Source organism: Grampus griseus (assembly GCF_964374135.1).
Source record: "Grampus griseus genome assembly, chromosome: 4".
NCBI lineage: Eukaryota > Metazoa > Chordata > Mammalia > Artiodactyla > Delphinidae > Grampus > Grampus griseus.
The window spans coordinates 29,085,026-29,099,793 of NC_138997.1; the positions used below are offsets into that span (position 1 = coordinate 29,085,026).

Here is a 14,768-nt window from a genome sequence, read left to right on the forward strand (position 1 = left end):
GCTCAATAATAAGTTACATTAAATGTGCAGTTAGTATTATAAAATACTACTGTTTAACATTTGATAGTCATACAGAAGTTTAGAGCATGAGCAGGCAAAACCAAAATCTTATTGGAAAACAATTTGGTAAGCTGCCACCTTCTTTTCCTTGGTGTCCTTGTGAGACTTGTTCCAAATAGATCTGGCTCTTCTGAGGAGAGGGTACTGAGAGTAGGGATGGGGGTACTATCAGAAGAATGGCTTACTTTATACAGTTACATTTTCTTAATTGTCAAAATATTGTTGAAGAGCTTTAAATATAACTTACTCAAATGTTTCTGCCTCTTAGACCTCTTTTAAAGCAAACACATTAACAAATTTCTTTGTATTTTTAACAATACTAAATATGGTAATGATTAATAGAGTTGGTTCCCTTGAGACTTAAAAGTATAAACTGAGAAAAAATGCTTCAATAATAAAATGATCAGAACATGGTTTTAATTTTTTAAAAAATATATTCCTCAAGAATGGGGATGATTATTTACAACTTTCAAATATTATATAAATATTATTTTATATCTACCTAATAGCAAAAACGTTTATTCACAATGGTGATTCAGCCTGCCATACACTGTCGCCCCACAGTAAGCCCTCAGGCACTGCAGCCACCCCCAACGGTGCAACCCCTGGGACTCAGGAGGGAAAGAACAGGATACTGGCCCCAGACAGCTAAGGTGTATATCAAAGGAATGACTTCAAAGAGCCCAGATTCTTGCATCTTCCCATACATAGAGACGCACTAAATTCATTAATTTGAGATACCTGGTTTTCCTTAATTAACAGTAATCTTTTGATGCTCCAACTACCTGGGCTTGAAGTACTTAGAAAGTCCACTGAATAAAACATAATTCTCAAAAAAAAAAATGGTGATTCAGAAGGAACCATTAAAAAGGAAAAGACAAGCCACAAACTAGGAGAAAAATATCTGCAAAACATATGTTGGATAAAGGATTTTTATGGAGGATATATAAAGATGTCTTACAAATAAATAATAAAAAGACATACAACCCAATTAAAAAACAGGCAAAAGATCTGAATAAATAGCTCACCAAAGAACATACTAAGAGTAGGAAATAAGCCTGTGAAAAGATGGTCAACATCATTAGTCATTAGGGAAATACAAATTAAAATCACAATGAATCACTGGAAGAGCTAAAATAAAGAAGATTGACTGGGCTTCCCTGGTGGCGCAGTGGTTGAGAATCTGCCTGCTAATGCAGGGGACACGGGTTCGAGCCCTGGTATGGGAGGATTCCACATGCTGCGGAGCAACTAGGCCCGTGAGCCACAACTACTGAGCCTGCGCGTCTGGAGCCTGTGCTCCGCAACAAGAGAGGCCGGGATAGTGAGAGGCCGGCGCACCGCGATGAAGAGTGGCCCCCGCTTGCCACAACTAGAGAAAGCCCTCGCAAAGAAATGAACACCTGACACAGCAAAAATAAATTAATTAATTAATAAACCCCTACCCCCAACAACAACAAAAAATAAATAAAAAAATAAAGAAGATTGACAATACCAAGTCTTTGCAAGGATATGGCAAATTGAAATTTCACATATTGTTGGTGGGAATGCAAAATGGTAAATATATTCTTATCATATGACTCAGCAATTAAACTCCTAGGAATCTATCCAATAGAAATGAAAACAGATATCCACCCTAAGACATATGCAGATATTCTTAAGAGCCTAAAACTGGAAAAAAGCAAAATGTCCATAAACTGGTAAATAAACAAAAGGTGTTATATCTATATGATGGAATACTATGCAGCAACACAAAGAAATTACTGATATATGCACAATATGGAGGAATCTCAAGAACATCATGCTAAGTGAAAGAGTCAGGTACAAAAAGACTACATACAGCAGGATTCCATATATATAAAATTTCTAGAAAAAGCAAAACTAAAGAGACAGAATCAGTGGTTGCCTGAGACTATGACTGGGAGCAAACAGATACAAGGAAACTTTTTGCAGTGAGGTAAGCTGATTTTGCTGATGGTTACATAACTGTATACATTTATTAAAACTCATTGAATTGAGCACTTTTAAAAAGATGGATTTTATGGTATGCAAATTATACCTCAATAAATGTGTTTTAAAAGCATAGAAAATTATTGAAAGCAAAAACCAAAAAAAACCCCCCAAAACTGCAGAATGACTAGACCTTCTATTGACATCTACGTACCCCTGGAGAGAAAAAAAAAAAAAAAAAAACACGACCATAGACAACCGTCACATTTAAAAGTTTGACATCTCCTTTAACATCTTTCAGAGCTAAGCTTTGTCTTGGGCTCTCATTTTAATTACAGTTAACTTAAAAATCTTGAAAAATACATGCAGTAAACCAAAATACAACATGTACCTTAAGACTGTGATAGAATAATGTTAGGTGCTATTGCCTGAAGACCTCCTGTAAGCCAGAGAAAATTCTAGGTATTTTACATACATAATTACAATTTTACACATATAATTTTCAAATTACAATGAGGAAATCAAGGCTCAGAAAGGTTAAATTGCCTAAGGTCCCATAACCAGCAATGTGAGTTACCCACGATTAGGAAAACTGGTCTAACTTCAAAGCCTACGCTCTTTCCACTCCCCCTGCACTGCTTCCAATGTATGTAAAACATGAATTTTCAGTAATAATGGGATTACAGTTAGGATCTAGAATACTGTACAGGATTAAAATATAATTGTTGGGCTTCCCTGGTGGCGCAGTGGTTGAGAGTCCGCCTGCTGATGCAGGGGACACAGGTTCGTGCCCCGGTCTGGGAGGATCCCACATGCCGCAGAGCGGCTGGGCCCGTGAGCCATGGCCGCTGAGCCTGCGTGTCCGGAGCCTGTGCTCCGCAATGGGAGAGGCCATAACAGTGAGAGGCCCGTGTACCGCAAAAAAAAAAAAGTATATGTGTATATATATATATATATATATATATATATATATATATATATATATAAAATTGTTGGTAGAAAAGGTAAGCATACCAAGAAAACTAAAATGAAATAATTTTCCTTGTTTTAGTAAAATTAAAAACACAATGCAATTTACGTTTCTTTTTTATTTTACTTATTTATTAAATAAATTTATTTATTTATTTGTTTCATTTTTTAATTTTTTGGCTGTTGGGTCTTTGTTGCTGTGCGCGGGCTTTTCTCTAGTTGCGGCGAGTGGGGGCTACTCTTCGTTGTGGTGCGAGGGCTTCTCATTGTCGTGGCTTCTCTTGTTGTGGAGCACGGGCTCTAGGTGCACGGGCTTCAGTAGTTGTGGCACTTGGGCTCAGTAGTTGTGGCACTCGGGCTCAGTAGTTGTGGCTCGTGTACCCTAGAGCGCAGGCTAAGTAGTTGTGGTGCATGGCTTAGTTGCTCTGCAGCCTGTGGGATCTTCCCAGGCCAGGGATCGAAACTGTGTTCCCTGCATTGGCAGGTGGATTCTTAACCACTGCGCCACCAGGGAAGCCCTAGGTTTCATTTTTAATATGAAGTATGATAAAGAAACTACTTTAAAAAACTGAGAATAAAGCTCCCTGATTCTAGGCATTTATGGAAGTTAAAGGCAAAAAGGAAAAGTCATATATTTTTTCATAAAATAATCCAGAACCCATACAACAGAGGACATTAAAGAGTCCACAGGAGAGGATTATGAAGAGTTGGTTGTAAGCACAATGATTATTGCACTTTTCACTTTTTAACTTTTCATATTCTAAATATCAGATGAAGATTTCCTTCAAAAGACAGATACAGCATATAATTTGAAAATCTTGTTTCTATTATCAAAATGTACAATGGCCTTCCAACCTGAACACAGAATTATGTTCTTCTCCTAGTACAAGAAACTCATATTTGAAAAAGTATAGAATTCAATAAGAAATTCACTTATAATCTTGAATCATCATGTTCATATAAAAGTAACCTAAATTCTGCATAAAAGAATAAAAGACACATTATACCTTTCATGTCAATAAGATTTTATAAAGTATATATGGAGATTCATGAACTATTATGTCACTTTTAGTTATCCCTATCAACTACAGTTTTGCCCAGAAGAGCAAGGGTTAATGATTATACCAACACATGAAAGATACTTTGAGAAAAGGCTCATGACAGACAGAGTAGATGATTACTATCTTACCAATCTGTTTATGCGAACAAATTCTTCTGAGGTTTTGGCCCAAGGAGGAAGTTCAACATCAGACACTACTGTCCCATCATCCATCACTCCAAGATTATAATTATTGAAGTTGACAAACATCTCAGGGAGATAATAAAATTCAGGGATCAACTCCTATATAAAAATAAAAGACAATGTCATATTATAAATTGTAGAATACTGACTAGGTATTCATAAAAGGGCTGATCATTTACTATTGTGCAGAAGAACAAAATAAACACAGGAAAGTTTTTACTCTTTTCATATCATAGCCCTATCACAAAGTTCTATTAAGGTAGACAGATCCCATCCAACCAAATTTAAATAACACCTTACTGGGTGGTCACATGCTTTCCTTTAGGACAAATCTTACAAATTCAAAACTCTTATATACCAACATTTGAGTAATATTTGAGGTTTGACAAGACGTAAACAGAGTTTAACATGCTGTAATATCAACAACAGCTTAAACTAGATTTTTTTGAGGTATATGGAATTTTTTGCCAGAAAAAAAAAACAAAATCTTTATAAGCATTAAAATGCTTTGGTCCATCACCAACCAGGAAGATATTCATTGCATTTAGCCACAGTGTAACAGTATGTTTTGCTCACATTTCAAAACATTCAAATTTAGTTTTAGGGTACTAACTCTTATAAAAGATCAAAAGTTATAATCAGCCTAGAAAATGACCTGCACGAGAAACTAAGTAATATAAACTTGACTTTAATAAGGACATTTAAAATACGCTTTAACAGGATACTTAATAAGCAGAAAAATGCAGCCAGTTAGGTTTTTGTGTACAATAAGCCCCATGTATAACTATTTCAGAGGTCCTATAGATCAGACTTGAAATCCAGTCTTGACATGGGTCAGTGACTCAGTGGTCTTTCAGATACCCCCTCAGGGCCAGCTATGGCAGGCCCGGCTTTCCAAATGGTTGAGTGAAATAGGGAGGTCATCAGATTTTGGACAAGGTCAGTATGAACTCACTAGAGCAAAGAAAAAAAATTCAGCAGGAATTAAGCTATTATCACCTCCATCATCCATGTGAAATGTTCCTTGACTTTGAATCGTACATCCTTTGTTTACAATCACAATAATTAACTAAGCAGGGTAGAAATGAGCTTGTCCTCCAAATGCCTGACAACCACCTGATCACTGACTTGCAAAACATTTAAACTGAACAAAATTAATTTTTTTAAAAGGAAGATCCTGTTAAGTTTAACCATAAATGAAATGATGCAATGTTCATACAACAATTTTAAGAATCTCTTCTCCACAATGATGCATATAAGTCTAATTGACAAAAGACATATTTTATGCAACAAAAAGCTATATTCAATTTGTTTTAGCTAAATAACTTACTGCATGACATGAGTCAAGTACTAAAATAAACTCTTAATAAACATCACATTTAATCTTCACAACAACTTATCACACTTAATCTTCACAACAACTTTACAAGGTAAGGTATCATCTCCATTTAAAACATTAACTAAGGCTCAAAGAAGTTAAGTAATATGCCCAAGGTTATGTAGCTGATTTATGATAAATTTGGAACTTAGATCAAGATTTGTTTAACTCTAAAGCCTGTGTCCTTAATCATCAAAAAAGCATGGGTTCCATTACATAATATATACAGTGCTACACATTTAAAATAAGTTTTTAACATATATTCTAAGCAATTTTTTTAAAAAGTAAACAAAACCTTTTCATTCTTCTATGATAAGAAAACAACTGGTTCTCCTGAAAAAAATACTTTATTTATATATGTGTATATGTATATATACTACACATATAGGAAGAATTTTTTAAATATGCTATAATTATTATTTACCCATATATAAATATGTCTTTATAACTATCAATTTGCTGAAATATGCATTCAATAAATTCCAACTTTGAGAAAATTTCCCAAAATGTCTTATTTTCACTCCATATTGCTTGTGCTAGTAAAGAGGAATGTTACTCTTGCCAAGTCTTGTTCTACAATAGTAATGGAGGACCATGCCTTCCTTGTGTATTCAAAATCAAAAGCAGCATTTTGGTTTAATTACTTACTTATTCTTTAAATTTCAATAATACCTGCCCACCCGTACCCACACCCTAATGCTCTCACAATTAGAGGATATTGTCCTTCTTTTGCCTGTTATACTCATTATGCTTCTATATAATTCTCCTAGGAATCAAAACAAATATAATGGCTGAATTTTAGATGTTAGGTTTCTCCCAAGTTTTGGGAGATCAGTCATCTGCATTATAAATCAGAGATACATATTGCACAGTAAAAATATGCAAAAAATATACTCTTTCTTGAGACCATGCCTAGATAGCAGATGAAGACCCAACACAGTCATAAATAAATAAATAAATTTATTAATAAATACATTCAATTAACAGAAATATATTTTGTTTGTGGCCTACTTTATTTAAACACATAAATTTATTATGAATTTATTTTATTTTAATGTTGACAGCTTACTCTAAATATAAATTCAGTTAATTTAACTCAAAATTAAATGGAGCAAAATTACACATAAAATAAACAAGAAATTTGTAATAAAAGATATGAAGAAAGCAATTTTAAATCTTACTGGACTATGTTAAACATTCAGCTGCATAATTTCTGTAATGCTGGGAGGGAGGTAATAATTTATCAGTTTCCATAATTACCATAGATTTTACTTGCAATTTCCTATTAAAGATAGATACCCTATAATTTTATAGAGTGGACATTATAAAAATATTTCAAAATTAAGATTTTAAACTTTATTAATTAAAAATTAAGCTTAATACTTCACTTGAAATTTATCGAGATAGGAATTTTACATCTTGCTTCTTTATTTTTTACCTCCCAACCTCCCACCCCATACACTTCTCCAATTTCAAGAGAGTTGTCAGGCATTTCCAGAACATTTGCAAGGTCCAGAGCAGAGACCTCCTGAAGACATCCTCTTTTTCTGTCCTTTGTGAAAGTCTAAGCAAACAGGAGATTATGTAAAATGTCTAGGAGAAGGAGTGTCAAAGGTTAATATTTTTAAAAAGACAGAAACCAAAGAAGAGTTTTTCCTCAAGATTAGGGAACCAAGTTTCTCAAAATCTGTAGTCAGCTTTCTTTAGCCTGAGGGCAAGGGGAGGGGATGAAGAGGTTAGGCTGGAACCTAGGGGATGGTAAGTGGTAATCAAGGTCCCTACTTGTCCATATAGTGCCTCTGTATAAATTAGAAAAAAACAATCCTTCTGGGCTAATTCAGCCCCAAGAGAACTCAGTTTGGTAAGTGCAGTACAGGTTGGATTTCTGCTTCTCCTTTCCTTCAGTCAAGCACCCTTACATAGAGAACAATTTGCCCACCTGTACACAATGGCTTCATGATGGTGCACTTACAGAAGACAGTCCCTTGGCACCAGGGCTTTTGGTATCAGCAAATATTTCTTAACTCAAGCTTAGATAATCAGCAGAGCTGCCAGCTTCTAAAAGACCATGTGTCCTAGACAATGAAGATATTACTAGTGAACAAGATGAACTGAAGATGTGACAGCCAATTTTCTAGATATCACATAAGCCTGGATCTCATTCAAGCCCTGGGAAAAGGAGGTCTCTGCCCTACCCATCTAATAACTGTGAAAGAACTTCCTATTAGCATAATATAAAGAAGATCTGAGTTCAAATTAGGACATTTCTTATATACTTGAGTTGCTGGTTATGAATTTATACATACAGTTGACATGTGAACAACACTGGGGTTAGGGTTCCTACTCTCTACTCAGTCAATCTGAGTGTTATTTATAGTTGGCACTCCTTATCTGCAGTTCCTCTGTATCCCACATGGGTGGTTCCAAATCCATGGATTCAACCAACATTGGACAGGGTACTACTATAGTATTTACTATTTTAAAAAATCCACACATAAGTGGACCTGTGCAGTTCAAAACCATGTTGTTCAAGAGTCAACTGTATTTCAGGGATAAAAAGTTACCAATATATTCACTGACAATTATTTCTAGGAGACAAAATGGTAGAGAGAATTCAGTATGAGCAGTACAAAACTTTTTAAATTTCCCACTATTTAACTGATTATTTGATATAAGCTTTAGGTAGGTATGAAGAGTGATATAACACATCATAATCACAAAAAGCATTTATTTCATTTTTACTCTGCAAAGAACTGTGTTAGGATCTGGGATATGGAGACGTGAGTGCTACTTCCCCTCTACAGATCAGATCACAGATCTAACAGTGAAAGGATACATTTTTTAGGAGGAAATTGGTTGTAGGCACAAATAGTACTCTAGAATTTCAAAAGAGAAAAGGATGTCTAAAAGTTGGGGTGGTCAGAGAAAGCTTTAGGGAGAAGAACATAATACATTGTACTTCCCTAATATAACACTCATCAAACTGTATTGCTTCCTCTAAATTGACGGCTCCAGGAGATAAAGGACGTTAAGTATCTTGTTCACTGCTACACCTCCAAAGCCTAGACATAGTGAGTGAAACATGTTAGATATTCAGTAAAAATCTGTTGAATGAATGATTGAAGAATGGTACTTAAAGTCAAAGATAAATATTAGCAGAGGGGAAACACAAGAACAGTCCTGACAAGGGGAATATCTTAAGAAGAGGTACAGAGATGGAAACTTGCATATATCATGTGTTTCCAGTGATCAATGAAGAACTATTTAGTTGGTTTAGAGAGGACTATATACATGGAGTAGGAGATAATTTAAAATAGGACAAATGTTTCCAATAAATTAGCACTGAAAAGAAAGATTACAAAGAATCTAATATAGTATAAAGGACATCATCAAATAAAGACAATTAAGTAAAGGAGTATATATACTTAAACCATATGACAATCTCATTGGAAGGAAATCTGCATAAGTAAATCAGTTGATGGGAGTTGAATACCCTCTTAACATAAAATAAACATACTGAACGCAACTGAGGTACACCAACATGTAAACAAAAAGATAAATAAGTATATATACTGCCTGAATTTTACTATGGATGATAGTGACACTCAAGTTATAAGCAGAATTCCGTCTTAATCCTAAAAGCATCTTTCTAAGAACTATGCCTTGATATAACACCAAATATTATAGTTCAGAATTACCTCCTTTGACAGATGAAATTTAGTGATAGAGTCAAAGATTATGTCTTTCTAATACTTCTAATGTACATTTACAAAGTGAAGTATGTTTTATATTCATCAGAACAGAACATTCAGCTCTGGATAAAAAACACATGTTCAGCAATTCTTTAAAACATCAGGGGAAAATGATAAATAAACAACACTGACAGAGGACAGAGATATTTACAATTCATATTTTCTTCTGACTTGCTGACAATAATTTTAATCACTATCACTTAATTAGGCCATCAGGTCTTAGAGGTAAGTAACATGGTCAAAATGTAGTGTATCATCTCCTAAAATAAAAATTTGAAAGGTTCAACCAGAGGTTATACCACAGTTCAGGATAAGCCCATTGCTTTGATCACAAATCCCAAGGCTTTCATGGCATAATGACAAGGATTGGTTGTGACCACACATATGCTTTAGTTTTCTTTTCTAAGGTATGATCCCCATTGATATGAATGGCCTCTGCAGCAAGGCTGTATGATTCACCTTCTAATAGTCACCAATTCTATCCACTGAACTAAAACCATCACTTCAATAATACCTGGGTAATCATGCCAAATACTAGTCTATTAATCCAAAGAAACAAGATAATAAAACCTGAAATAAAAACCAAGATGCTACTTCAGAGCTCAAGTTAAATTTTTATTTTATTTTTACTAAAATATGAAATCCTGACAAGTCAAACATAAGCATGATAGCAAGGTAACTAATTTAATGTATACTGCTTTGGGGATACCGATGGTAAAAAAAAAGATGTGAAAGCAGAATTTTAGCTTTTTACATTGGAAAAACTGTATATTTTATGAAGGAAAAAATCCAAAGTAAACTTTCTTAATGAACAAGAAAAGAGTTGATGAATATATATTTTTAAAAAGTATATGTTCTAATACATATTAACTTGCAAGTATTTATTTTGTTAGCCCACAAATGAGAAAATCTTTTAGGAAGTTATTAGAATTGAATTGAACCTATAAGTCATTTTAAATGGACTGCATATCTGAAAGTATTCAAATTGATATTTAGTTTCTCCTTATCGAGTAGATAAAATGCTATTTTCTTCCTTTAGTAAAAGAAATGTTAACAGCAATTTTTAAATTGGAGAAGAAAAAATAATCTATAATGCTTCCAGACAGATCAAATAAATACTGTATGGTTTTAGATATTAAACTTGCATTTCAAATTCAAAATAAAGAAAAATCATGGATTACAAACGAACAAATAGATAATCTATCTCAATCTAATACAGTTAAGAGAATAACTGGGTTTGCGTCTTATCTATTCAACTTACTGGTCACGTGCTTTTAATTTAATTTTTCTAACCCTTACTTACCTCAGTCGCCTCTTCTAAAACACAGGGTTGTTGTGTGGCTAATGAGATAATACAGAATTCTACATGCACAAAAGATGTTACTACTACCACTACTACTACTACTATTATTATTATCATTAATGTGGCCCTTGATAACAATCCCAAATTAGAGACTCAACTTGCCCGATTCTTAAAGTCAACAGGTAATTCACTGATAGTGGCCATTCTTAAAAGCTTTTAACATAATCCTAAGGGAATTTAATAGAATTTACTTGTAAAAGTAAATATGACCACCAAAATATTTGAGACTTAATAGTTCCTACTAAATAGCTATCACATTCAAAACAAGTTTCTTTATTTTTTATTAGCAATGACAGTACTGTTCAACATGCCTCACTTTATGATGAATAATCTCAATACTTTATAGTTCTCTCCTGCTTTCAACACATGTTTTTCACTTCTAAATTTGGACTGGACATCTTTGCTGAACATTTTGCTGTTTCAGACTCCTATCTTCAAGGAAATTGTAATTTGGGGAGAGATAATGGACATTAATAATACAAATAATGGGTAAGCTGTGACTGCCAGAAGAGAAGACATAAATAAAATGCCCACCTTAAATCTTTTCTGGAACAGTTTGTATAATACATGAGTATGGAGGAGAACAGTTAATATCAGTATTTATAAATATATTAATGAACAGTCTACATTTTTACACTGAACAAAAATATAAGATCACCAGGTCAAAAAACAAATTACAGCTGACCTATGTACATTTTTATAATTCAGGAAGATAGGAACATTTTCTAAGTGCTTTAAAAAAACGTTTTTTTCTGCCCACTATGTAAGTAGCATAAGAAGAAAAATATTCAGTTTTTCAAGTAATTTTTCTCAAAGAACACACGAAAAAGAAATGGTTCATTGTAGACATAAAGAGTACAAAGTTCAAAGCTAAAAAAAATATAGTACATGGGTACATCATTTAACCTATGGATGCATGAAGAAGAAAAGTGTTAAAAAGGGTTAAATTAACAAATCTGTAAGTTATGTATAAAAACAAGGATGAACACATATACAGTTCAGTTAGAGTATGAGTGTTCTACATTGTTAAGAGAGCGGCAAGACAGCTTGAGCTGACTCTAATGTGGTTGTGTGTGTGTGGCGGGGGGTGGAAGAGGGACTGACCAAAAAAGAAAGAGAGAGAGAGAAGAAAGAGAGAGAAAGAGGGAGAGGAAGAGAGAGAAGAAAGAAAAAAGAGGGGGAGAAAGACAGAGGGAGAATGAAGAGAGATAAAGAGAAGGAGGGAGGGAGGTAAAGAGGAAGGAAGGAAGGGAGGGAGGGAGGGAAGTACATATGCCAGAAATGTGCAAAGGATGGATAGAAAAGGGTAAGATTTCAATTTTACTTTCTTTTAGCATTTAAAAAATTCTGAATTATTTAAAAGTTTGTTTGAAAATAGGAAGAATAAATGAAGAAAATAAAACTATCAAATCATCCTAATTTAAGCTTTTTCTCTTAACAAATACATCAAGAAATAAATGTCCAGCAATTATGTTCTACTAACTGTAGCTAAACATTTTCTTATAAATGGCTCTAAAGCGATGCTATCAGCATCTGTGGAATGTATTATGGTAGAAGACATGCTGAAAGAGGAAAAAAGAAACCTAACTTATCTTCAGATCACAGCCCCTGGGATTTCTGAGGTAGTGGAGGGCAAGTCAAAGGTCTCATGTTTAACAAATCTCACAAGACACAAATAGAACTATTCTCTGATCATCTCTATTTTCTATTATTACTTCTAACAAACAGGTATACACTTAATACCTTTAAGGGTTAATTTTTAAAGCTAAAACTAATTCTTGTAATATTACTGATAGTCATTTATTTTTCAAATATTATTTAGTAAATTCTTAGGATTTAATTGCACTCTATTTACTTAATTTTAAGTATGGATTATGCTGTACTGACCCTTCTGATTTCATAACAATAAAATTTTACATTCATCACTAATGATACACAATAAATTATAAGATAGATTTTATTTTATTTTATTTTATTTTATTTTATTTTATTTTTGCGGTACGCGGGCCTCTCGCTGTTGTGGCCTCTCCCGTTGCGGAGCACAGGCTCCAGACGCGCAGGCTCAGAGGCCATGGCTCACAGGCCCAGCCGCTCTGCGGCATGTGGGATCTTCCCGACGGGGCATGAACCCGTGTCCCCTGCATTGGCAGGTGGACTCTCAACCACTGCGCCACCAGGGAAGCCCAGAGTTTTAAATTGAATATCCAAGATATAATCAGTGACAGGATGTCCACATGGACTTCTTTTGTAAAGCTATAACAGTAAAAACTCAATGTGCCTTAATTGTAAAAGTGTAGAAAATTAGAGCGTTAACAACTCTTAGTCAGCAGATGACATCCAGCCACCAGTTGTCTTGTGGAGAGATAAGCCCCCTTCCTAAAATACAAGATGTTAGTAGCCCCATTGGAGCACCTTCCCATTGGATTTTGCTGTGCCCTTCTGGCATAAATGGCCATACACTCTCCTTTTTCTCCTCAGATTACCTCTCTGTTTTTCCCAGGCTTTTTCACTGATGCCTCTTTTCTCGATATCTTTATATCTGCTCATTCTTTCAACCAATATTTATTGATTTCTAACTAAATGTTCTAAATGCTGAGGTTACCAAATGAACGACACACAAAGCCCCCACCTTCACAGAACTGTAGCTATGGAGACATAACATAAACAAATGAATATATGTACTGTGTCAAATGCTGGCAAGTATTATGTTAAAAAAAAAAAAGATGAAGGGATAGAGAACGATGGGAGTTGGGCAGTGTTATTTTAGAGAGGGTGTCCAGGGAAGTCCACTCTGAGGAGGTGACATTTGAGCAAAGACCTGAATGAAAAAAATGGAATGAACGAAGCATTATCTAGGGGAAAGTGGTTCAGGCAGAGACAACGTAATACACAAAGCCACCAAAACAAGAGTGGGCTTGGCATTTATTTTTTGGCCATGCCGTGCGGCTTGCGGGAACTTAGTTCCCCAACCAGGGATCGAACTTGGGCCAACGGCAATGAAAGCGCAGCCTCCTAACCACTGAAATGCCAGGGAACTCCTGGGCTTGGCATTTTTGAAAAGGAACCACAACAAAGGCAAGTGAGGCTGCAGGAGAGTAAAAGAGATGTGTCATCAAAGAGGCAACCGGGTAACACAGGGCCTCAGTGGCTACATTAAGAACCTGAATTTTGCTCTAAGCTAGATGAGTAGGCACTGGATGGATGTGAGCACACGGATATGATCTGATTTACAATATAAATTGGGCCAGGGCCCTCGTGATGGACGTGGTGATAACTGGTCAGATTCTAGACATATTCTGAAGGTTAATAAGATGAGCAGTGAGGTGTATGTGATAGGGAGGAATCAAAGATTCCAAGTTTTCTAAAGGTCTGAGCAAACTGGATAAACAGTGCTGTCTTTCACTGAGATGGAAAATGCAAGTACTGAGCAGGACTTTTTCCTTAGGGTAGAGAGGAGGGTAAGAGGGAAAGACAGAGTTTGATATTGGACATGTTCAGTTTAAAATGCCTGTAAACGTACATCTAGCTCAAAGGGAGCTACCTGTATAGCTCTAGAATTCAGGGGAGAGCCACGAGGTAAGGTGTGATCACCTAGGGAGCAAGTGTTGACACTAGAAGAAATCTAAAGATGAAGCCGAAAGGTACTCCAGCAATTTAGGGTATGAAAACAAGATAATCCAGTAAAGGAGACTGAAAAAAAGGCAAAGAGATAGCCAGAAGATGGCTCCTTCACCAAGTGAAGAAAATGTTACAAGGAAAATGGATAAATTAATTGTGTCAATAATGCTGACAGATCAAGTACCATGAGAACTGAAAATTTGCATTTGACAACATGGAAATTGTTCATCAATGACTCTGACAAGACTGATTTCGATAACATGGTGGAGAAGAAAGCTTGATTCGAGTGGGCTTGGGAGATGATGGGAGCTGAAAAAGTGGAGATCAAGAGACTAGACAACCGTTTTGAGGAGTTCAAGATAAGTATCGCCTAATATTTCTTCTTACCCTACATGCCTATGCCACTATTCTGAAGCTTAGGTTTGAATTTTCAAC

The 14,768-nt window shown here is 35.1% G+C and overlaps 1 protein-coding gene across 1 annotated transcript in view; it reads right to left on the bottom strand.

Moving 5' to 3' along the window:
- Positions 1 to 14,768, bottom strand: part of LRBA (LPS responsive beige-like anchor protein) — a 600,745-nt gene that overhangs the window by 142,145 nt on the left and 443,832 nt on the right. The window contains exon 35 of the mRNA XM_082652852.1: positions 4,169 to 4,321. Within this exon, the coding sequence (XP_082508978.1) occupies positions 4,169 to 4,321 (153 nt within the window). The remainder of the gene's footprint in view (positions 1 to 4,168; positions 4,322 to 14,768) is intronic.